General features: G+C 59.5%; 1 protein-coding gene across 1 annotated transcript; it reads right to left on the minus strand.

The window, feature by feature from the left end:
* Positions 1–264: 264 nt before the first annotated feature.
* LOC138353813 (fap1 adhesin-like) lies at positions 265–22,051 on the minus strand. Its single transcript, XM_069307227.1, has 18 exons — positions 21,932–22,051; positions 20,805–20,906; positions 19,784–19,915; positions 18,464–18,595; positions 17,569–17,623; positions 16,514–16,644; positions 16,094–16,225; positions 15,854–15,985; positions 15,413–15,625; positions 12,464–14,467; positions 11,684–11,815; positions 11,273–11,425; positions 10,616–10,825; positions 9,485–9,607; positions 5,042–5,173; positions 3,422–3,553; positions 994–1,143; positions 265–675 (listed from the first exon to the last, which is right to left on the minus strand). Exons 1-18 carry the CDS (start codon positions 22,049–22,051, stop codon positions 265–267), a joined length of 4,596 nt encoding a protein of 1,531 aa, XP_069163328.1.
* Positions 22,052–22,098: the final 47 nt, after the last annotated feature.

Here is a 22,098-nt window from a genome sequence, read left to right on the forward strand (position 1 = left end):
TGTTCTTTATCCATAAAAAAATCCTGACATTCAGAATAATTTCCTCCGTAGCTTTGCTACTATTACCGTCTCTCTCGGTCTCGCTTCTTGCAGGTCTCGCTTCCCGACCGGCGAGGGGGACTCGCTGGGAGGGGAACTCGCTGGGAGGGGGACTCGCTGGGAGGGGAACTCGCTGGGAGGGGGACTCGCTGGGAGGGGGACTCGCTGGGAGGGGGACTCGCTGGGAGGGGGACTCGCTGGGAGGGGAACTTGCTGGGAGGGGGACTACCAGGTCGTAGTCGTCTCCTCGGTGATGGAGCTCACCTCAGGTACTTCCTCGGTGATGGAGCTCAACTGGGGTACTTCCACGGTAATGGAGCTCACCTCCTGTACTTCCTCGGTGATGGAGCTCACCTGGGGTACTTCCTCGGTGATGGAGCTCACCTGGGGTACTTTCTCGATGATGGAGCTCACCTGGGGTACTTTCTCGGTGATGGAGCTCACCTGGGGTACTTTCTCGGTGAGGGAGCTCACCTGAGGTACTTCCTCGGTGATGCAGCTCACCTCGGGTACTTCCTCGGTGATGGAGCTCACCTCAGGTACTTTCTCAGTGATGCAGGTTACCCCGGGTACTTCCTCGGTGATGAAGCTCACCTCAGGTACTTCCTCGGTGATGCAGGTCACCCCGGGTACTTCCTCGGTGATGAAGCTCACCTCAGGTACTTCCTCGGTGATGCAGGTCACCTGGGGTACTTCCACAGTGATGGAGCTCACCTCACGTTCTTTCTCGGTGATGGAGCTCACCTGGGGTACTTCCACTGTGATGGAGCTCACCTCACGTTCTTCCTCGGTGATGGAGCTCACCTGGGGTACTTCCACGGTGATGGAGCTCACCTCACGTTCTTCCTCGGTGATGGAGCTCACCTGGGGTACTTCCACGGTGATGGAGCTCACCTCACGTTCTTCCTCGGTGATGGAGCTCACCTGGCGTACTTCCACGGTGATGGAGCTCACCTCACGTTCTTCCTCGGTGATGGAGCTCACCTGGCGTACTTCCACGGTGATGGAGCTCACATGGGGTACTACCACGGTGATGGAGATCACCTCACGTTCTTCCTCGGTGATGGAGCTCACCGGAGGTACTTCCTCGGTGATGGAGCTCACCTGGGGTACTTCCACGGTGATGGAGCTCACCTCACGTTCTTCCTCGGTGATGGAGCTCACCTGGGGTACTTCCTCGGTGATGGAGCCCACCTCGGGTACTTCCTCGGTGATGGAGCCCACCTCGGGTACTTCCTCGGTGATGGAGCCCACCTCGGGTACTTCCTCGGTAATGGAGCCCACCTCGGGTTCTTCCTCGGTGATGGAGCTCACCTCGGGTACTTCCTCGGTGATAGAGCTCACCTCGGGTACTTCCTCGGTGATGGAGCCCACCTCGGGTTCTTCCTCGGTGATGGAGCCCACCTCGGGTACTTTCTCGGTGATGGAGCTCACCTCGGGTACTTCCTCGGTGATGGAGCCCACCTCGGGTACTTCCTCGGTGATGGAGCTCACCTCGGGTACTTCCTCGGTGATGGAGCCCACCTCGGGTTCTTCCTCGGTGATGGAGCCCACCTCGGGAACTTCTTCGGTGATGGAGCTCACCTCGGGTTCCTCCTCGGTGATGGAGCCCACCTCGGGTACTTCCTCGGTGTTGGAGCCCACCTCGGGTACTTCCTCGGTGATGGAGCCCACCTCGGGTTCTTCCTCGGTGATGGAGCCCACCTCGGGTACTTCCTCGGTGATGGAGCCCACCTCGGGTACTTCCTCGGTAATAGCCCACCTCGGGTACTTCCTCGGTGGTGGAGCCCACCTCGGGTACTTCCTCGGTGATGGAGCCCACCTCGGGATCTTCCTCGGTGATGGAGCCCACCTCGGGTTCTTCCTCGGTGATGGAGCCCACCTCGGGTACTTCCTCGGTGATGGAGCCCACCTCGGGTTCTTCCTCGGTGATGGAGCTCACCTCGGGTACTTCCTCGGTGATGGAGCCCACCTCGGGTTCTTCCTCGGTGATGGAGCCCATCTCGGGTACTTCCTCGGTGATGGAGCCCACCTCGGGTACTTCCTCGGTGATGGAGCTCACCTCGGGTACTTCCTCGGTGATGGAGCCCACCTCGGGTACTTCCTCAGTGATGGAGCCCACCTCGGGTTCTTCCTCGGTGATGGAGCCCACCTCGGGTACTTCCTCGGTGATGGAGCCCACCTCGGGATCTTCCTCGGTGATGGAGCCCACCTCGGGTTCTTCCTCGGTGATGGAGCCCACGTCGGGTACTTCCTCGGTGATGGAGCCCACCTCGGGTACTTCCTCGGTGATGGAGCCCACCTCGGGTACTTCCTCGGTGATGGAGCCCACCTCGGGTTCTTCCTCGGTGATGGAGCCCACCTCGGGTTCTTCCTCGGTGATGGAGCTCACCTCGGGTTCTTCCTCGGTGATGGAGCCCACCTCGGGTTCTTCCTCGGTGATGGAGCCCACCTCGGGTTCTTCCTCGGTGATGGAGCCCACCTCGGGTTCTTCCTCGGTGATGGAGCCCACCTCGGGTACTTCCTCGGTGATGGAGCCCACCTCGGGTTCTTCCTCGGTGATGGAGCCCACCTCGGGTTCTTCCTCGGTGATGGAGCTCACCTCGGGTTCTTCCTCGGTGATGGAGCCCACCTCGGGTTCTTCCTCGGTGATGGAGCCCACCTCGGGTTCTTCCTCGGTGATGGAGCCCACCTCGGGTACTTCCTCGGTGATGGAACCCACCTCGGGTTCTTCCTCGGTGATGGAGCCCACCTCGGCTACTTCCTCGGTGATGGAGCCCACCTCGGGTACTTCCTCGGCGATGGAGCCCACCTCGGGTTCTTCCTCGGCGATGGAGCCCACCTCGGGTTCTTCCTCGGTGATGGAGCCCACCTCGGGTTCTTCCTCGGTGATGGAGCCCACCTCGGGTACTTCCTCGGTGATGGAGCCCACCTCGGGTTCTTCCTCGGTGATGGAACCCACCTCGGGTTCTTCCTTGGTGATGGAGCCCACCTCGGGTACTTCCTCCGTGATGGAGCCCACCTCGGGTACTTCCTCGGTGATGGAGCCCACCTCGGGTACTTCCTCGGTGATGGAGCCCACCTCGGGTACTTCCTCGGTAATGGAGCCCACCTCGGGTTCTTCCTCGGTGATGAAGCCCACCTCGGGTTCTTCCTCGGTGATGGAGCCCACCTCGGGTTCTTCCTCGGTGATGGAGCCCACCTCGGGTTCTTCCTCGGTGATGGAGCTCACCTCGGGTACTTCCTCGGTGATGGAGCCCACCTCGGGTTCTTCCTCGGTGATGGAGCCCACCTCGGGTTCTTCCTCGGCGATGGAGCCCACCTCGGGTTATCCCTCGGTGATGGAGCCCACCTCGGCTATTTCCTCGGTGATGGAGCCCACCTCGGCTACTTCCTCGGTGATGGAGCCCAGCTCGGGTACTTCCTCGGTGATGGACGCCACCTCGGGCTCTTCCTCGGTGATGGAGCTCACCTCGGGTTCTTCCTCGGTGATGGAGCTCACCTCGGGTACTTCCTCGGTGATGGAGCCCACCTCGGGTTCTTCCTCGGTGATGGAGCCCACCTCGGGTTCTTCCTCGGTGATGGAGCCCACCTCGGGTTCTTCTTCGGCGATGGAGCCCACCTCGGGTTCTTCCTCGGTGATGGAGCCCACCTCGGCTACTTCCTCGGTGATGGAGCCCACCTCGGGTACTTCCTCGGTGATGGAGCTCACCTCGGGTACTTCTTCGGTCATGGAGCCCACCTCGGGTTCTTCCTCGGTGATAGAGCCCACCTCGGGTACTTCCTCGGTGATGGAGCCCACCCCGGGTACTTCCTCGGTGATAGAGCCCACCTCGGGTTCTTCCTCGGTGATGGAGCCCACCTCGGGTTCTTCCTCGGCGATGGAGCCCACCTTGGGTTCTTCCTCGGTGATGGAGCCCACCTCGGGTTCTTCCTCGGTGATGGAGCCCACCTCGGGTTCTTCCTCGGTGATGGAGCCCACCTCGGGTTCTTCCTCGGCGATGGAGCCCACCTCGGGTTCTTCCTCGGTGATGGAGCCCACCTCGGGTACTTCCTCGGTGATGGAGCCCACCTCGGGTACTTCCTCGGTGATGGAGCCCACCTCGGGTTCTTCCTCGGTGATGGAGCCCACCTCGGGTTCTTCCTCGGTGATGGAGCCCACCTCGGGTTCTTCCTCGGTGATGGAGCCCACCTCGGGTTCTTCCTCGGTGATGGAGCCCACCTCGGGTTCTTCCTCGGTGATGGAGCTCACCTCGGGTACTTCCTCGGTGATGGAGCTCACCTCGGGTACTTCCTCGGTGATGGAGCCCACCTCGGGTACTTCCTCGGTGATGGAGCCCACCTCGGGTTCTTCCTCGGTGATGGAGCTCACCTCGGGTACTTCCTCGGTGATGGAGCTCACCTCGGGTACTTCCTCGGTGATGGAGCTCACCTCGGGTACTTCCTCGGTGAAGGAGCCCACCTCGGGTACTTTCTCGGTGATGGAGCCCACCTCGGGTTCTTCCTCGGTGATGGACCTCACCTCGGGTACTTCTTCGGTGATGGAGCTCACCTCGGGTACTTCCTCGGTGATGGAGTCCACCTCGGGTACTTCCTCGGTGAAGGAGCCCACCTCGGGTACTTCCTCGGTGATGGAGCCCACCTCGGGTACTTCCTCGGTGATGGAGCCCACCTCGGGTACTTTCTCGGTGATGGAGCTCACCTCGGGTACTTCCTCGGTGATGGAGCTCACCTCGGGTACTTCCTCGGTGATGGAGTCCACCTCGGGTACTTCCTCGGTGATGGAGCCCACCTCGGGTACTTCCTCGGTGATGGAGCCCACCTCGGGTACTTCCTCGGTGATGGAGCCCACCTCGGGTTCTTCCTCGGTGATGGAGCCCACCTCGGGTTCTTCCTCGGCGATGGAGCTTACCTCGGGTACTTCCTCGGTGATGGAGCCCACCTCGGGTTCTTCCTCGGTGATGGAGCCCACCTCGGCTACTTCCTCGGTAATGGAGCCCACCTCGGGTACTTCCTCGGTGATGGAGCCCACCTCGGGTTCTTCCTCGGTGTTGGAGCCCACCTCGGGTACTTCTTCAGTGATGGAGATCACCTCGGCTACTTCCTCGGTAATGGAGCCCACCTCGGGTTCTTCCTCGGTGATGGAGCCCACCACGGCTACTTCCTCGGTAATGGAGCCCACCTCGGGTACTTCCTCGGTGATGGAGCCCACCTCGGGTTCTTCCTCGGTGATGGAGCCCACCTCGGGTACTTCCTCGGTGATGAACCGAGGAAGTTCACAAATTACATGTAATTAAATTATTTATCAATTCAATCCTGCTGGTTAGAGTGTCTTCCATGAATCAGTATCATGATTATATGATACAATCATGACGTCTACATGATAGAATACAATGTATCATGTCTGTATCATGCATCATGACGTCTGATCATGATACAATACAATGATTGTATCATGATGACATGATACAATCTCACTGAACACGGCGGCTACTGCTACACGTGATGACACGATCGGCTTTAGTTTAACCCAACTCTTTGAGTTTCTATTCATTTGTAAAGCTGTTATGTTGATGAACGAAGAAGAACAAGCGTACTTCATACGGTGATGAAACCGCCAGTTCGGGATCGTTGAGACACTCAGTGATTTACTCGATGATTTACACGGTGATTTACACGGTGATTTACACGGTGTTCATATTTTAAATTATTTTGATTTTTTTGCTTGTTGGAAGGTCTTCGTGGCATTCAGGTGCTTCACGTGTTGACAGAGGCGCGAACACAGCTCCACTCATCACCAGCTCTGACCTGAAACACTTTACTATTATTAACAATGCTCAAACAAGACCCCGCAAGACAAGACAAGACAAGATTCCGTCACGGAATCACCCATTCTCTAAAGCCTTCAAGGGGTAACTGTTGCATGTTAACTTGTGTGTCGGATTTCCGACAATTGGAAATCAGGATTATTTCTCATTTCACGCCCATGGGTGGCATGGGGCTCGAACCTGACCCGCTGTGACCATCCCCGGACACAAACCAGTCACCCAGCAAAGTTTCTTGATCGCTGGGCCTCCCATATCCTCTCCATAGTTATATTTTGATACAAAAAAAATGAAACAAAACTTTGAAACTCGGTGATGGAACTCGCCTCGGGTGCTTCCACAGTGATGGAGCTCACCTCACGTTCTTCCTAGGTGATGGAGCTCACCTGAGGTACTTCCACGGTGATGGAGCTCACCTAACGTTCTTCCTCAGTGATGGAGCTCACCTCACGTTCTTCCTCGGTGATAGAGCTCACCTGGGGTACTTCCACGGTGATGGAGCTCACCTCACGTTCTTCCTCGGTGATGGAGCTCATCACCGGACGCCAGTGACCAGACCGGACGCCACTGGTGGTCGGTCTGGTCACGAACCGACAAAATTGGTGTCACCTCAGGCCGACAATGGGCCAGGACGCCACTGGTGGCGGTTTTGGCAATGAATTATTTGAATGATACTCTATACTTCAAATCAAATATGTCCCGACCGGCGAGACCCCCTCCCTGCGAGTTCCCCTCCCGGCGAGTTCCCCTCCCGGCGAGTCCCCCTCCCGGCGAGTTCCCCTCCCGGCGAGTCCCCCTCCCGGCGAGTCCCCCTCCCGGCGAGTCCCCCTCCCGGCGAGTCCCCCTCTTGGCGAGTTCCCCTCCCAGCGAGTCCCCCTCGCCGGTCGGGACGCCCGCCGGTCGGGACGCCCGCCGGTCGGGACGCCCGCCGGTCGGGACGCCCGCCGGTCGGGACGCCCGCCGGTCGGGAAGCCCGCCGGCCGGGACGCCCGCCGGTCGGGACGCCCGCCGGTCGGGAAGCCCGCCGGTCGGGAAGCCCGCCGGGAGGGAAGCCCGCCGGGTGGGGGACTCGCTGGGAGGGGGACTCGCTGGGAGGGGGACTCGCTGGGAGGGGGACTCGCTGGGAGAGGGACTCGCCGGGAGGGGGACTCGCTGAGAGGGGGACTCGCTGGGAGGGGGACTCGCCAGGAGGGGGACTCGCTGGGAGAGGGACTCGCCGGGAGGAGGACTCGCCGGGAGAAGGACTCGCCGGGAGAAGGACTCGCCGGGAGGTGGACTACCATGTCGTAGTCGTCTCCTCGGTGATGGAGCTCACCTCAGGTACTTCCTCGGTGATGGAGCTCAACTGGAGTACTTCACCTGAGGTACTTCCTCGGTGATGAAGCTCACCTCAGGTACTTCCTCGGTGATGGAGCTCACCTCGGGTACTTCCTCGGTGATGGAGCTCACCTCAGGTACTTCCTCGGTGATGGAGCTCACCTCGGGTACTTCCTCGGTGATGGAGCTCACCTCGGGTACTTCCTCGGTGATGGAGCTCACCTCAGGTACTTCCTCGGTGATGGAGCTCACCTGGAGTACTTCACCTGAGGTACTTCCTCGGTGATGAAGCTCACCTCGGGTACTTCCTCGGTGATGAAGCTCTCCTCAGGTACTTCCTCGGTGATGCAGGTCACCTCAGGTACTTCCTCGGTGATGGAGCTCACCTCGGGTACTTCCTCGGTGATGAAGCTCACCTCAGGTACTTCCTCGGTGATGCAGGTCACCTCGGGTACTTCCTTGGTGATAAAGCTCACCTCAGGTACTTCCTCGGTGATGCAGGTCACCTCGGGTACTTCCTCGGTGATGAAGCTCACCTCAGGTACTTCCTCGGTGATGCAGGTCACCCCGTGTACTTCCTCGGTGATGAAACTCACCTCAGGTACTTCCTCGGTGATGCAGGTCACCCCGGGTACTTCCTCGGTGATGAAGCTCACCTCAGGTACTTCCTCGGTGATGGAGCTCACCTGGGGTACTTCCTCGGTGATGGAGCTCACCTGGGGTACTTCCACGGTGATGGAGCTCACCTCACGTTCTTCCTCGGTGATGGAGCTCACCTGGGGTACTTCCACGGTGATGGAGCTCACCTCACGTTCTTCCTCGGTGATGGAGCTCACCTGGGGTACTTCCACGGTGATGGAGCTCACCTCACGTTCTTCCTCGGTGATGGAGCTCACCTGGGGTACTTCCACGGTGATGGAGCTCACCTCACGTTCTTCCTCGGCGATGGAGCTCACCTGGGGTACTTCCACGGTGATGGAGGTCACCTCACGTTCTTCCTCGGTGATGGAGCTCGCCTGGCGTACTTCCACGGTGATGGAGCTCACCTGGGGTATTACCACGGTGATGGAGCTCACCTCACGTTCTTCCTCGGTGATGGAGCTCACCTGGGGTACTTCCACGGTGATGGAGCTCACCTCACGTTCTTCCTCGGCGATGGAGCTCACCTGGGGTACTTCCACGGTGATGGAGCTCACCTCACGTTCTTCCTCGGTGATGGAGCTCACCTGGGGTACTTCCACGGTGATGGAGCTCACCTCACGTTCTTCCTCGGCGATGGAGCTCACCTGGGGTACTTCCACGGTGATGGAGGTCACCTCACGTTCTTCCTCGGTGATGGAGCTCGCCTGGCGTACTTCCACGGTGATGGAGCTCACCTGGGGTATTACCACGGTGATGGAGATCACCTCACGTTCTTCCTCGGTGATGGAGCTCACCTCACGTTCTTCCTCGGTGATGGAGCCCACCTCGGGTTCTTCCTCGGTGATGGAGCTCACCTCACGTTCTTCCTCGGTGATGGAGCTCACCTGGGGTACTTCCACGGTGATGGAGCTCACCTGGCGTACTTCCTCGGTGATGGAGCCCACCTCGGGTTCTTCCTCGGTGATGGAGCTCACCTCGGGTTCTTCCTCGGTGATGGAGCCCACCTCGGGTACTTCCTCGGTGATGGAGCCCACCTCGGGTACTTCCTCGGTGATGGAGCCCACCTCGGGTACTTCCTCGGTGATGGAGCCCACCTCGGGTACTTCCTCGGTGATGGAGCCCACCTCGGGTACTTCTTCGGTGATGGAGCCCACCTCGGGTTCTTCCTCGGTGATGGAGCCCACCTCGGGTACTTCCTCGGTGATGGAGCCCACCTCGGGTTCTTCCTCGGTGATGGAGCTCACCTCGGGTTCTTCCTCGGTGATGGAGCTCACCTCGGGTTCTTCCTCGGTGATGGAGCCCACCTCGGGTTCTTCCTCGGTGATGGAGCCCACCTCGGGTACTTCCTCGGTGATGGAGCCCACCTCGGGTACTTCCTCGGTGATGGAGCCCACCTCGGGTACGTCCTCGGTGATGGAGCTCATCTCGGGTACTTCCTCGGTGATGGAGCCCACCTCGGGTACTTCCTCGGTGATGGAGCCCACCTCGGGTACTTCCTCGGTGATGGAGCCCACCTCGGGTACTTCTTCGGTGATGGAGCCCACCTCGGGTTCTTCCTCGGTGATGGAGCCCACCATGGGTACTTCCTCGGTAATGGAGCCCACCTCGGGTTCTTCCTCGGTGATGGAGCTCACCTCGGTGATGGAGCTCATCTCGGGTACTTCCTCGGTGATGGAGCCCACCTCGGGTTCTTCCTCGGTGATGGAGCCCACCGCGGGTTCTTCTTCGGTGATGGAGCCCACCTCGGGTTCTTCCTCGGTGATGGAGCCCACCTCGGGTACTTCCTCGGTGATGGAGCTCATCTCGGGTACTTCCTCGGTGATGGAGCCCACCTCGGGTTCTTCCTCGGTGATGGAGCCCACCTCGGGTACTTCCTCGGTGATGGAGCCCACCTCGGGTACTTCCTCGGTGATGGAGCTCACCTCGGGTACTTCTTCGGTGATGGAGCTCACCTCGGGTACTTCCTCGGTGATGGAGCTCACCTCGGGTATTTCCTCGGTGATGGAGCCCACCTCGGGTACTTCCTCGGTGATGGAGTCCACCTCGGGTTCTTCCTCGGTGATGGAGTCCACCTCGGGTTCTTCCTCGGTGATGGATCCCACCTCGGGTTCTTCCTCGGTGATGGAGCCCACCTCGGCTACTTCCTCGGTGATGGAGCCTACCTCGGGTTCTTCCTCGGTGATGGAGCCCACCTCGGGAACTTCCTCGGTGATGGAGCCCACCTCGGGTACTTCCTCGGTGATGGAGCTCACCTCGGGTACTTCTTCGGTGATGGAGCCCACCTCGGGTTCTTCCTCGGTGATGGAGCCCACCTCGGGTACTTCCTCGGTGATGGAGCCCACCTCGGGTACTTCCTCGGTGATGGAGCCCACCTCGGCTACTTCCTCGGTGATGGAGCCCACCTCGGCTACTTCCTCGGTGATGGAGCCCACCTCGGGTTCTTCCTCGGTGATGGAGCCCACCTCGGGTTCTTCCTCGGTGATGGAGCCCACCTCGGCTACTTCCTCGGTGATGGAGCCCACCTCGGCTACTTCCTCGGTGATTGAGGCCACCTCGGGTACTTCCTCGGTGATGGAGCTCACCTCGGGTACTTCCTCGGTGATGGAGCTCACCTCGGGTACTTCCTCGGTGATGGAGCTCACCTCGGGTTCTTCCTCGGTGATGGAGCCCACCTCGGGTTCTTCCTCAGTGATGGAGCCCACCTCGGGTTCTTCCTCGGTGATGGAGCCCACCTCGGGTTCTTCCTCGGCGATGGAGCCCACCTCGGGTTCTTCCTCGGCGATGGAGCCCACCTCGGGTTCTTCCTCGGTGACGGAGCCCACCTCGGGTTCTTCCTCGGTTATGGAGCTAATCTCGGCTACTTCCTCGGTGATGGAGCCCACCTCGGGTACTTCCTCGGTGATGGAGCCCACCTCGGGTTCTTCGTCGGCGATGGAGCCCACCTCGGTGATGGAGACCACCTCGGCTACTTCCTCGGTGATGGAGACCACCTCGGGTTCTTCCTCGGTGATGGAGCCCACCTCGGGTTCTTCCTCGGTGATGGATCCCACCTCGGGTACTTCCTCGGTGATGGAGCCCACCTCGGGTACTTCCTCGGTGATGGAGCCCACCTCGGGTTCTTCCTCGGTGATGGAGCCCACCTCGGGGTCTTCCTCGGTGATGGAGCCCACCTCGGGGTCTTCCTCGGTGATGGAGCCCACCTCGGGTTCTTCCTCGGCGATGGAGCCCACCTCGGGTTCTTCCTCGGCGATGGAGCCCACCTCGGGTTCTTCCTCGGCGATGGAGCCCACCTCGGGTTCTTCCTCGGTGATGGAGCCCACCTCGGGTACTTCCTCGGTGATGGAGCTCACCTCGGGTACTTCCTCGGTGATGGAGCCCACCTCGGGTTCTTCCTCGGCGATGGAGCCCACCTCGGGTTCTTCCTCGGTGATGGAGCCCACCTCGGGTACTTCCTCGGCGATGGAGCCCACCTCGGGTACTTCCTCGGCGATGGAGCCCACCTCGGGTACTTCCTCGGTGATCGAGCCCATCTCGGGTTCTTCCTCGGTGATCGAGCCCACCTCGGGTTCTTCCTCGGTGATGGAGCCCACCTCGGGTCCTTCCTCGGTGATGGAGCCCACCTCGGCTACTTCCTCGTTGATGGAGCCCACCTCGGCTATTTCCTCGGTGATGGAGCCCACCTCGGGTACTTCCTCGGTGATGGAGCCCACCTCGGGTTCTTCCTCGGTGATGGAGCCCACCTCGGGTTCTTCCTCGGTGATGGAGCCCACCTCGGCTACTTCCTCGGTGATGTAGCTCACCTCGGGTACTTCCTCGGTGATGAAGCCCACCTCAGGTACTTCCTCGGTAATGGAGCCCACCTCGGGTACTTCCTCGGTGATGGAGCCCACCTCGGGTTCTTCGTCGGTGATGGAGCCCACCTCGAGTTCTTCCTCGATGATGGATCCCACCTCGGGTTCTTCCTCGGTGATGGAGCCCACCTCGGCTACTTCCTCGGTGATGGAGCTCACCTCGGGTACTTCCTCGGCGATGGAGCCCACCTCGGGTTCTTCCTCGGCGATGGAGCCCACCTCGGGTACTTCCTCGGTGATGGAGCCCACCTCGGGTTCTTCCTCGGTGATGGAGCCCACCTCGGGTTCTTCCTCGGTGATGGAGCCCACCTCGGGTTCTTCCTCGGTGATGGAGGTCACCTCGGGTTCTTCCTCGGTGATGGAGCCCACCTCGGGTTCTTCCTCGGTGATGGAGCCCACCTCGGCTACTTCCTCGGTGATGGAGCTCACCTCGGGTACTTCCTCGGCGATGGAGCCCACCTCGGGTTCTTCCTCGGCGATGGAGCTCACCTCGGGTACTTCCTCGGTGATGGAGCCCACCTCGGGTTCTTCCTCGGTGATGGAGCCCACCTCGGGTTCTTCCTCGGTGATGGAGCCCACCTCGGGTTCTTCCTCGGTGATGGAGCTCACCTCGGGTTCTTCCTCGGTGATGGAGCCCACCTCGGGTTCTTCCTCGGTTATGGAGCCCACCTCGGGTTCTTCCTCGGTGATGGAGCCCACCTCGGGTACTTCCTCGGTGATGGAGCCCACCTCGGGTACTTCCTCGGTGATGGAGCCCACCTCGGGTACTTCCTCGGTGATGGAGCCCACCTCGGGTACTTCCTCGGTGATGGAGCCCACCTTGGGTACTTCCTCGGTGATGGAGCTGGGTTCAGGTCGTCCGCTGGGTTCAGGTCGTCCGCTGGGTTCAGAGATGTAAGTGGTCTGCTCCTGCTGTTGCTGGGATTCGCCCGTTGTGGACGGAAAGAGATCCGCAACAATCCTATGCTGGAGGCGGGATGAGTGAGCCCCTACCTCAGGTTCTCCTTTGGTTATTGAGCTCATCTGAGGTCCCTCTTTGCTGCCCGAGTGTGCCTTGGAATGCCCTTCTGTGGCCGAGCGCTCGTAGTGGAGAGGAGTGAGCGAGTGATGCGCCTGCAAGTAGAACTGAAAGTGGTGCTTGAGACAGGCGGCGCACGCACATCCGCCAACTTTGAAGTAAACCAAGACGAATTCTGCGTCTCGTACTGGCGATGGAATGTCTGTGAGACCCTGCTGAAGCTTCTGTAAACTCACCACCTTCCAGTATGCTTCACACTGTCTCTGCGGCAGCTTTAACTGCATCCAGTCTGCGGTACGCTGATCTTCCTGCGGCGTCATCTGCTTCCGGTCTGCGGTACGCTGATCTTCCTGCGGCGTCCTCTGCCTCCGGTCTGCGGTACGCTGATCTTCCTGCGGTGTCCTCTGCCTCCGGTCTGTGGTACGCTGATCTTCCTGCGGCGTCATCTGCCTCTGGTCTGCGGTACGCTGATCTTCCTGCGGTGTCCTCTGCCTCCGGTCTGTGGTACGCTGATCTTCCTGCGGTGTCCTCTGCCTCCGGTCTGCGGTACGCTGATCTTCCTGCGGCAGAACTAACTGCCTCCAGTCGTCTTCTCTCACTCTCTTCTTCAGTATCCGCTTGAAGCATTCTGATCGTCCGCAGGGCTCCGATCGTCCGCAGGGCTCCAGTCGTCCGCAGGGCTCCGGTCGTCTGCAGGGCTCCGGTCGTCCGCAGGGCTCCGATCGTCCGCAGGGCTCCGGTCGTCCGCAGGGCTCCGGTCGTCCGCAGGGCTCCGATCGTCCGCAGGGCTCCAGTCGTCCGCAGGGCTCCGGTCGTCCGCAGGGTTCGGAGAGGCAGATTACCTGCTGCTGCTGGGAACAACCGTTTTTGGAGGAAGGGAGATTCGCAACCACTCTATGCTGGAGCCGGAGAGAGTGGCCCTCTTCCCCCTGCTGCTGCTGGTGGTGCTGGTGGTGGTGGGGAGAGTGGTCCTCATCCCCCTGCTGCTGGTGCTGCTGCTGCTGCTGCTGGTGCTGCTGCTGCTGCTGGTGCTGCTGCTGCTGGTGGTGGGGAGAGTGGTCCTCTTCCCCCTGCTGCTGTATCTGGTGGTGGGGAGAGTGGTCCTCATCCCCCTGCTGCTGGTGGTGGTGCTGGTGGGGAGAGTGGTCCTCTTCCCCCTGCTGCTGGTGGTGCTGCTGCTGGTAGTGGTGGGGAGAGTGGTCCTCATCCCCCTGCTGCTGGTGCTGCTGGTGCTGGTGCTGCTGCTGCTGGTGCTGGAGGGGAGAGTGGTCCTCTTTCACCTGCTGGTGGTGGTGCTGGTGGGGAGAGTGGTCCTCTTCCACCTGCTGCTGGTGGTGGTGCTGGTGGGGAGGACCGGGAGACCGGGCCCTCACCCGGAGGTCCGCCATACGAGTCTTCATAAAGACGATAACAGCTCCACAGATAACACACAGGAGGGCTGCCAGCTGCCCAGCACCGTAGAGGGCGCCTCCCTCCAGCAGGCGACGCGGCTCTACACGCCACAAGAGGACCGACACCTGCCAGATGCGGCAGCAGAGAGTAACCAGCGAGCCAGCGAGTGGCACTTGCGTCATCATTGTGTCCGGGTCTTGGGTCAAGCCCCTGATGGCATCCTGCGACGTGAAGAACCTGCCCACAACAGGCAGATAGCTCCAGCAGCCCTGCTGCTCCTGCAGCAATTGCAAGAGGTGGTGCCTGAGGCAGCCCAGGACGTAGATCACTCCTGCCGACGACACCCACACGAACAAGCCAATCAGCACGCAATTGAAGAAGAACTCGTAACAAAACTCTTTAAAACTCATCACCATATTTAATGAATTATCCCAAGTATTATCAAAACTGTATTGATTCCTTACCAAGAGGTAATGGAGTCATTTGCGCTTCAAGGGGAAAGGGGATGGTGAATGAGTAAAGTGAATCATGTTGGTAATGAGTGAATCATGTGGTGAGTCAGTGATGACCTGGACCAGCCCAACCACTTGGACGGTCGGGGATTGAACTCCGACCTGCATGGAGCGGGGCAAGTTTCCAAAAGCCTTAAACAGCGTCTCTCCCACTACGATTAAGGGCCCTTCATCTCTAATGTCTATGATGGGGCGAGGTAAACTCATGTATATGTATATGTATGATGCTTCATGTAAATTTTAGTATACCTGTGTCCTCTCTACCATGTGTATATTCCATAAGTCATCACGTTGCTGAAGCCGTGCCCAACCACCTGGGCTGACCGGCCTGGCGTCATGCAGGCCGGCGTTCAATCCCCGACCGTCCAAGTGGCTGGGAACCATTCCTTTTCCCCGTCCCATCCAAATGGGGGGAAGGAGTAGATTATCCTGATTATATATAGATTATAACATAATTATTATTATTATGGAGTCCACCTCGGGTACTTCCTCGGTGATGGAGCCCACCTCGGGTACTTCCTCCGTGATGGAGCCCACCTCGGTGACTGCCCCGGTCATGGAGCCCACCTCGGGTACTTCCTCGGTGATGGAGCTCACCTCGGGTACTTCCTCGGTGATGGAGCTCACCTCGGGTACTTCCTCGGTGATGGAGTCCACCTCGGGTACTTCCTCGGTGATGGAGCCCACCTCGGGTACTTCCTCGGTGATGGAGCCCACCTCGGGTACTTCCTCGGTGATGGAGCCCACCTCGGGTTCTTCCTCGGTGATGGAGCCCACCTCGGTTTCTTCCTCGGCGATGGAGCTCACCTCGGGTACTTCCTCGGTGATGGAGCCCACCTCGGGTTCTTCCTCGGTGATGGAGCTCACCTCGGCTACTTCCTCGGTAATGGAGCCCATCTCGGGTACTTCCTCGGTGATGGAGCCCACCTCGGGTTCTTCCACGGTGATGGAGCCCACTTCGGGTACTTCTTCGGTGATGGAGCCCACCTCGGCTACTTCCTCGGAAATGGAGCCCACCTCGGGTACTTCCTCGGGGATGGAGCCCACCTCGGGTACTTCCTCGGTGATGGAGCCCACCTCGGGTACTTCCTCGGTGATGGAGCCCACCTCGGGTTCTTCCTCGGTGATGGAGCCCACCTCGGGTTCTTCCTCGGCGATGGAGCTCACCTCGGGTACTTCCTCAGTGATGGAGCCCACCTCGGGTTCTTCCTCGGTGATGGAGCTCACCTCGGCTACTTCCTCGGTAATGGAGCCCACCTCGGGTACTTCCTCGGTGATGGAGCCCACCTCGGGTTCTTCCACGGTGATGGAGCCCACTTCGGGTACTTCTTCGGTGATGGAGCCCACCTCGGCTACTTCCTCGGTAATGGAGCCCACCTCGGGTACTTCCTCGGGGATGGAGCCCACCTCGGGTACTTCCTCGGTGATGGAGCCCACCTCGGGTACTTCCTCGGTGAAGGAGCCCACCTCGGGTTCTTCCTCGGTGATGGACCTCACCTCGGGTACTTCCTCGGTGATGGAGCCCACCTCGGGTTCTTCCACGGTGATGGAGCCCACTTCGGGTACTTCTTCGGTGATGGAGCCCACCTCGGCTACTTCCTCGGTAATGGAGCCCACCTCGGGTACTTCCTCGGGGATGGAGCCCACCTCGGGTACTTCCTCGGTGATGGAGCCCACCTCGGGTACTTCCTCGGTGAAGGAGCCCACCTCGGGTTCTTCCTCGGTGATGGACCTCACCTCGGGTACTTCCTCGGTGATGGAGCTCACCTCAGGTACTTCCTCGGTGATGGAGCTCACCCCGGGTACTTCCTCGGTGATGGAGCCCACCTCGGGGACTTCCTCGGTGATGGAGCCCACCTCGGGTTCTTCCTCGGTGATGGAGCTCACCTCGGGTACTTCCTCGGTGATGGAGCTCACCTCGGGTACTTCCTCGGTGATGGAGCTCACCTCGGGTACTTCCTCGGTGAAGGAGCCCACATCGGGTACTTCCTCGGTGATGGAGCCCACCTCGGGTTCTTCCTCGGTGATGGACCTCACCTCGGGTACTTCTTCGGTGATGGAGCTCACCTCGGGTACTTCCTCGGTGATGGAGTCCACCTCGGGTACTTCCTCGGTGAAGGAGCCCACCTCGGGTACTTCCTCGGTGATGGAGCCCACCTCGGGTACTTCCTCGGTGATGGAGCCCACCTCGGGTACTTTCTCGGTGATGGAGCTCACCTCGGGTACTTCCTCGGTGATGGAGCTCACCTCGGGTACTTCCTCGGTGATGGAGTCCACCTCGGGTACTTCCTCGGTGATGGAGCCCACCTCGGGTACTTCCTCGGTGATGGAGCCCACCTCGGGTACTTCCTCGGTGATGGAGCCCACCTCGGGTTCTTCCTCGGTGATGGAGCCCACCTCGGGTTCTTCCTCGGCGATGGAGCTCACCTCGGGTACTTCCTCGGTGATAAAGCTCACCTCAGGTACTTCCTCGGTGATGCAGGTCCCCTCGGGTACTTCCTCGGTGATGAAGCTCACCTCAGGTACTTCCTCGGTGATGCAGGTCACCCCGGGTACTTCCTCGGTGATGAAGCTCACCTCAGGTACTTCCTCGGTGATGCAGGTCACCCCGGGTACTTCCTCGGTGATGAAGCTCACCTCAGGTACTTCCTCGGTGATGCAGGTCACCTCACGTTCTTCCTCGGTGATGGAGCTCACCTGGGGTACTTCCACGGTGATGGAGCTCACCTCACGTTCGTCCTCGGTGATGGAGCTCACCTGGGGTACTTCCACGGTGATGGAGCTCACCTCACGTTCTTCCTCGGTGATGGAGCTCACCTGGGGTACTTCCACGGTGATGGAGCTCACCTCACGTTCTTCCTCGGTGATGGAGCTCACCTGGGGTACTTCCACGGTGATGGAGCTCACCTCACGTTCTTCCTCGGTGATGGAGCTCACCTGGGGTACTTCCACGGTGATGGAGGTCACCTCACGTTCTTCCTCGGTGATGGAGCTCACCTGGCGTACTTCCACGGTGATGGAGCTCACCTGGGGTATTACCACGGGGATGGAGATCACCTCACGTTCTTCCTCGGTGATGGAGCTCACCTGGGGTACTTCCTCGGTGATGGAGCCCACCTCGGGTTCTTCCTCGGTGATGGAGCTCACTTCACGTTCTTCCTCGGTGATGGAGTTCACCTGGGGTACTTCCACGGTGATGGAGCTCACCTCACGTTCTTCCTCGGTGATGGAGCTCACCTGGGTTACTTCCTCGGTGATGGAGCCCACCTCGGGTTCTTCCTCGGTGATGGAGCTCACCTCGGGTTCTTCCTCGGGGATGGAGCCCACCTCGGGTACTTCCTCGGTGATGGAGCCCACCTCGGGTTCTTCCTCGGTGATGGAGCTCACCTCGGGTTCTTCCTCGGTGATGGAGCCCACCTCGGGTACTTCCTCGGTGATGGAGCCCACCTCGGGTACTTCCTCGGTGATGGAGCCCACCTCGGGTACTTCCTCGGTGATGGAGCCCACCTCAGGTTCTTCCTCGGTGATGGAGCCCTCCTCGGGTTCTTCCTCGGTGATGGAGCCCACCTCGGGTACTTCCTCGGTGATGGAGCCCACCTCGGGTAGTTCCTCGGTGATGGATCTCACCTCGGGTACTTCTTCGGTGATGGAGCCCACCTCGGGTTCTTCCTCGGTGATGGAGCCCACCTCGGGTACTTCCTCGGTGATGGAGCCCACCTCGGGTACTTCCTCGGTGATGGAGCTCACCTCGGGTTCTTCCTCGGTGATGGAGCCCACCTCGGGTACTTCCTCGGTGATGGAGCTCACCTCGGGTACTTCGTCGGTGATGGAGCCCACCTCGGGTTCTTCCTCGGTGATGGATCCCACCTCGGGTTCTTCCTCGGTGATGGAGCCCACCTCGGCTACTTCCTCGGTGATGGAGCCTACTTTGGGTTTTTCCTCGGTGATGGAGCCCACCTCGGGTTCTTCCTCGGTGATGGAGCCCACCTCGGGTTCTTCCTCGGTGATGGAGCCCACCTCGGGTACTTCCTCGGTGATGGAGCTCACCTCGGGTACTTCCTCGGTGATGGAGCTCACCTCGGGTACTTCCTCGGTGATGGAGCCCACCTCGGGTACTTCCTCGGTGAAGGAGCCAACCTCGGGTTCTTCCTCGGTGATGGAGCCCACCTCGGGTACTTCCTCGGTGATGGAGCCCACTTCGGGTACTTCCTCGGTGAAGGAGCCCACCTCGGGTACTTCCTCGGTGATGGAGCCCACCTCGGGTTCTTCCTCGGTGATGGAGCCCACCTCGGGTACTTCCTCGGTGACGGAGCCCACCTCGGGTACTTCCTCGGTGATGGAGCCCACCTCAGGTTCTTCCTCGGTGATGGAGCCCACCTCGGCTACTTCCTCGGTGATGGAGCCCACCTCGGGTACTTCCTCGGTGATGGAGCCCACCTCGGGTACTTCCTCGGTGATGGAGCCCACCTCGGGTACTTCCTCGGTGATGGAACCCACCTCGGGTACTTCCTCGGTGACGGAGCCCACCTCGGGTACTTCCTCGGTGATGGAGCCCACCTCAGGTTCTTCCTCGGTGATGGAGCCCACCTCGGCTTCTTCCTCGGTGATGGAGCCCACCTCGGGTACTTCCTCGGTGATGGAGCCCACCTCGGGTACTTCCTCGGTGATGGAGCCCACCTCGGGTACTTCCTCGGTGATGGAGCCCACCTCGGGTACTTCCTCGGTGATGGAGCCCACCTCGGGTACTTCCTCGGTGATGGAGCCCACCTCGGGTTCTTCCTCGGTGATGGAGCCCACCTCGGCTACTTCCTCGGTGATGGAGCCCACCTCGGCTACTTCCTCGGTGATGGAGCCCACCTCGGGTACTTCCTCGGTGATGGAGCCCACCTTGGGTTCTTCCTCGGTGATGGAGCCCACCTCGGCTACTTCCTCGGTGATGAAGCCCACCTCGGCTACTTCCTCGGTGATGGAGCCCACCTCGGGTACTTCCTCGGTGATGGAACTCACCTCGGGTACTTCCTCAGTGACGGAGCCCACCTCGGGTACTTCCTCGGTGACGGAGCCCACCTCGGGTACTTCCTCGGTGATGGAGCCCACCTCGGGTTCTTCCTCGGTGATGGAGCTCACCTCGGGTTCTTCCTCGGTGATGGAGCTCACCTCGGGTACTTCCTCGGTGATGGAGCCCACCTCGGGTTCTTCCTCGGTGATGGAGCCCACCTCGGGTTCTTCCTCGGTGATGGAGCCCACCTCGGGCTCTTCCTCAGTGATGGAGCCCACCTCGGGTTCTTCCTCGGCGATGGAGCCCACCTCGGGTTCTTCCTCGGTGATGGAGCCCACCTCGGGTACTTCCTCGGTGATGGAGCCCACCTCGGGTACTTCCTCGGTGATGGAGCCCACCTCGGGTACTTCCTCGGTGATGGAGCCCACCTCGGGTTTTTCCTCGGTGATGGAGCCCACCTTGGGTTCTTCCTCGGCGATGGAGCCCACCTCGGCTTCTTCCTCGGTGATGGAGCCCACCTCGGGTACTTCCTCGGTGATGGAGCCCACCTCGGGTACTTCCTCGGTGATGGAGCCCACCTCGGGTACTTCCTCGGTGATGGAGCTCACCTCGGGTACTTCCTCGGTGATGGAGCCCACCTCGGGTTCTTCCTCGGTGATGGAGCCCACCTCGGGTTCTTCCTCGGTGATGGAGCCCACCTCGGGTTTTTCCTCGGTGATGGAGACCACCTCGGGTTCTTCCTCGGCGATGGAGCCCACCTCGGGTTCTTCTTCGGTGATGGAGCCCACCTCGGCTACTTCCTCGGTGATGGAGCCCACCTCGGGTACTTCCTCGGTGATGGAGACCACCTCGGGTTCTTCGTCGGCGATGGAGCCCACCTCGGGTTCTTCCTCGGTGATGGAGCCCACCTCGGCTACTTCCTCGGTGATGGAGACCACCTCGGGTTCTTCCTCGGTGATGGAGCCCACCTCGGGTTCTTCCTCGGTGATGGAGCCCACCTCGGCTACTTCCTCGGTGATGGATCCCACCTCGGCTACTTCCTCGGTGAAGGATCCCACCTCGGGTACTTCCTCGGTGATGGAGCCCACCTCGGGTACTTCCTCGCTGATGGAGCCCACCTCGGGTTCTTCCTCGGTGATGGAGCCCACCTCGGGGGTCTTCCTCGGTGATGGAGCCCACCTCGGGTTCTTCCTCGGTGATGGAGCCCACCTCGGGTTCTTCCTCGGTGATGGAGCCAACCTCGGGTACTTCCTCGGTAATGGAGCCCACCTCTGGTACTTCCTCGGTGATGGAGCCCACCTCGGGTACTTCCTCGGTGATGAACCGAGGAAGTTCACAAATTACATGTAATTAAATTATTTATCAATTCAATCCTGCTGGTTAGAGTGTCTTCCATGAATCTGTATCATGATTATATGATACAATCATGATGTCTACATGATAGAATACAATATATCATGTCTGAATCATGCATCATGACGTCTGATCATGATACAATACAATGATTGTATCATGATGACATGATACAATCTCACTGAACACGGCGGCTACTGCTACACGTGATGACACGATCGGCTTTAGTTTAATCCAAGTCTTTGAGTTTCTATTCATCTGTAAAGCTGTTATGTTGATGAACGAAGAACACCAACAAGAGTACTTTATACGGTGATGAAACCGCCAGTTCGGGATCGTTGAGACACTCAGTGATTTACTCGATGATTTACACGGTGATTTACACGGTGATTTACACGGTGTTCATATTTTACATAATTTTGGTTTTGTTGCTTGTTGGAAGGGCTTCGTGGCATTCTGGTGCTTCACGTGTTGACGGAGGCGCGAACACAGCTCCACTCATCACCAGCTCTGACCTGAAACACTTTACTATTATTAACAATGCTCAAACAAGACCCCGCAAGACAAGACAAGACAAGATTCCGTCACGGAATCACCCATTCTCTAAAGCCTTCAAGGGGTAACTGTTGTATGTTAACTTATGTGTCGGATTTCCGACAATTGGAAATCAGGATTATTTCTCATTTCACGCAAATGGGTGGCATGGGGCTCGAACCTGACCCGCTGTGACCATCCCCGGACACAAACCAGTCACCCAGCAAAGTTTCTTGATCGCTGGGCCTCCCATATCTCCTCTCCATAGTTATATTTTGATACAAAAAAAAAAATGAAACAAAACTTTGAAACTCGGTGATGGAACTCGCCTCGGGTACTTCCACGGTGATGGAGCTCACCTCACGTTCTTCATAGGTGATGGAGCTCACCTGAGGTACTTCCACGGTGATGGAGCTCACCTAACGTTCTTCCTCAGTGATGGAGCTCACCTCACGTTCTTCCACGGTGATAGAGCTCACCTGGGGTACTTCCACGGTGATGGAGCTCACCTCACGTTCTTCCTCGGTGATGGAGCTCACCTCACGTTCTTCCTCGGTGATGGAGCTCATCACCGGACGCCAGTGACCAGACCGGACGCCACTGGTGGTCGGTCTGG

This window comes from Procambarus clarkii, chromosome 59 (assembly GCF_040958095.1).
Source record: "Procambarus clarkii isolate CNS0578487 chromosome 59, FALCON_Pclarkii_2.0, whole genome shotgun sequence".
Lineage (NCBI taxonomy): Eukaryota > Metazoa > Arthropoda > Malacostraca > Decapoda > Cambaridae > Procambarus > Procambarus clarkii.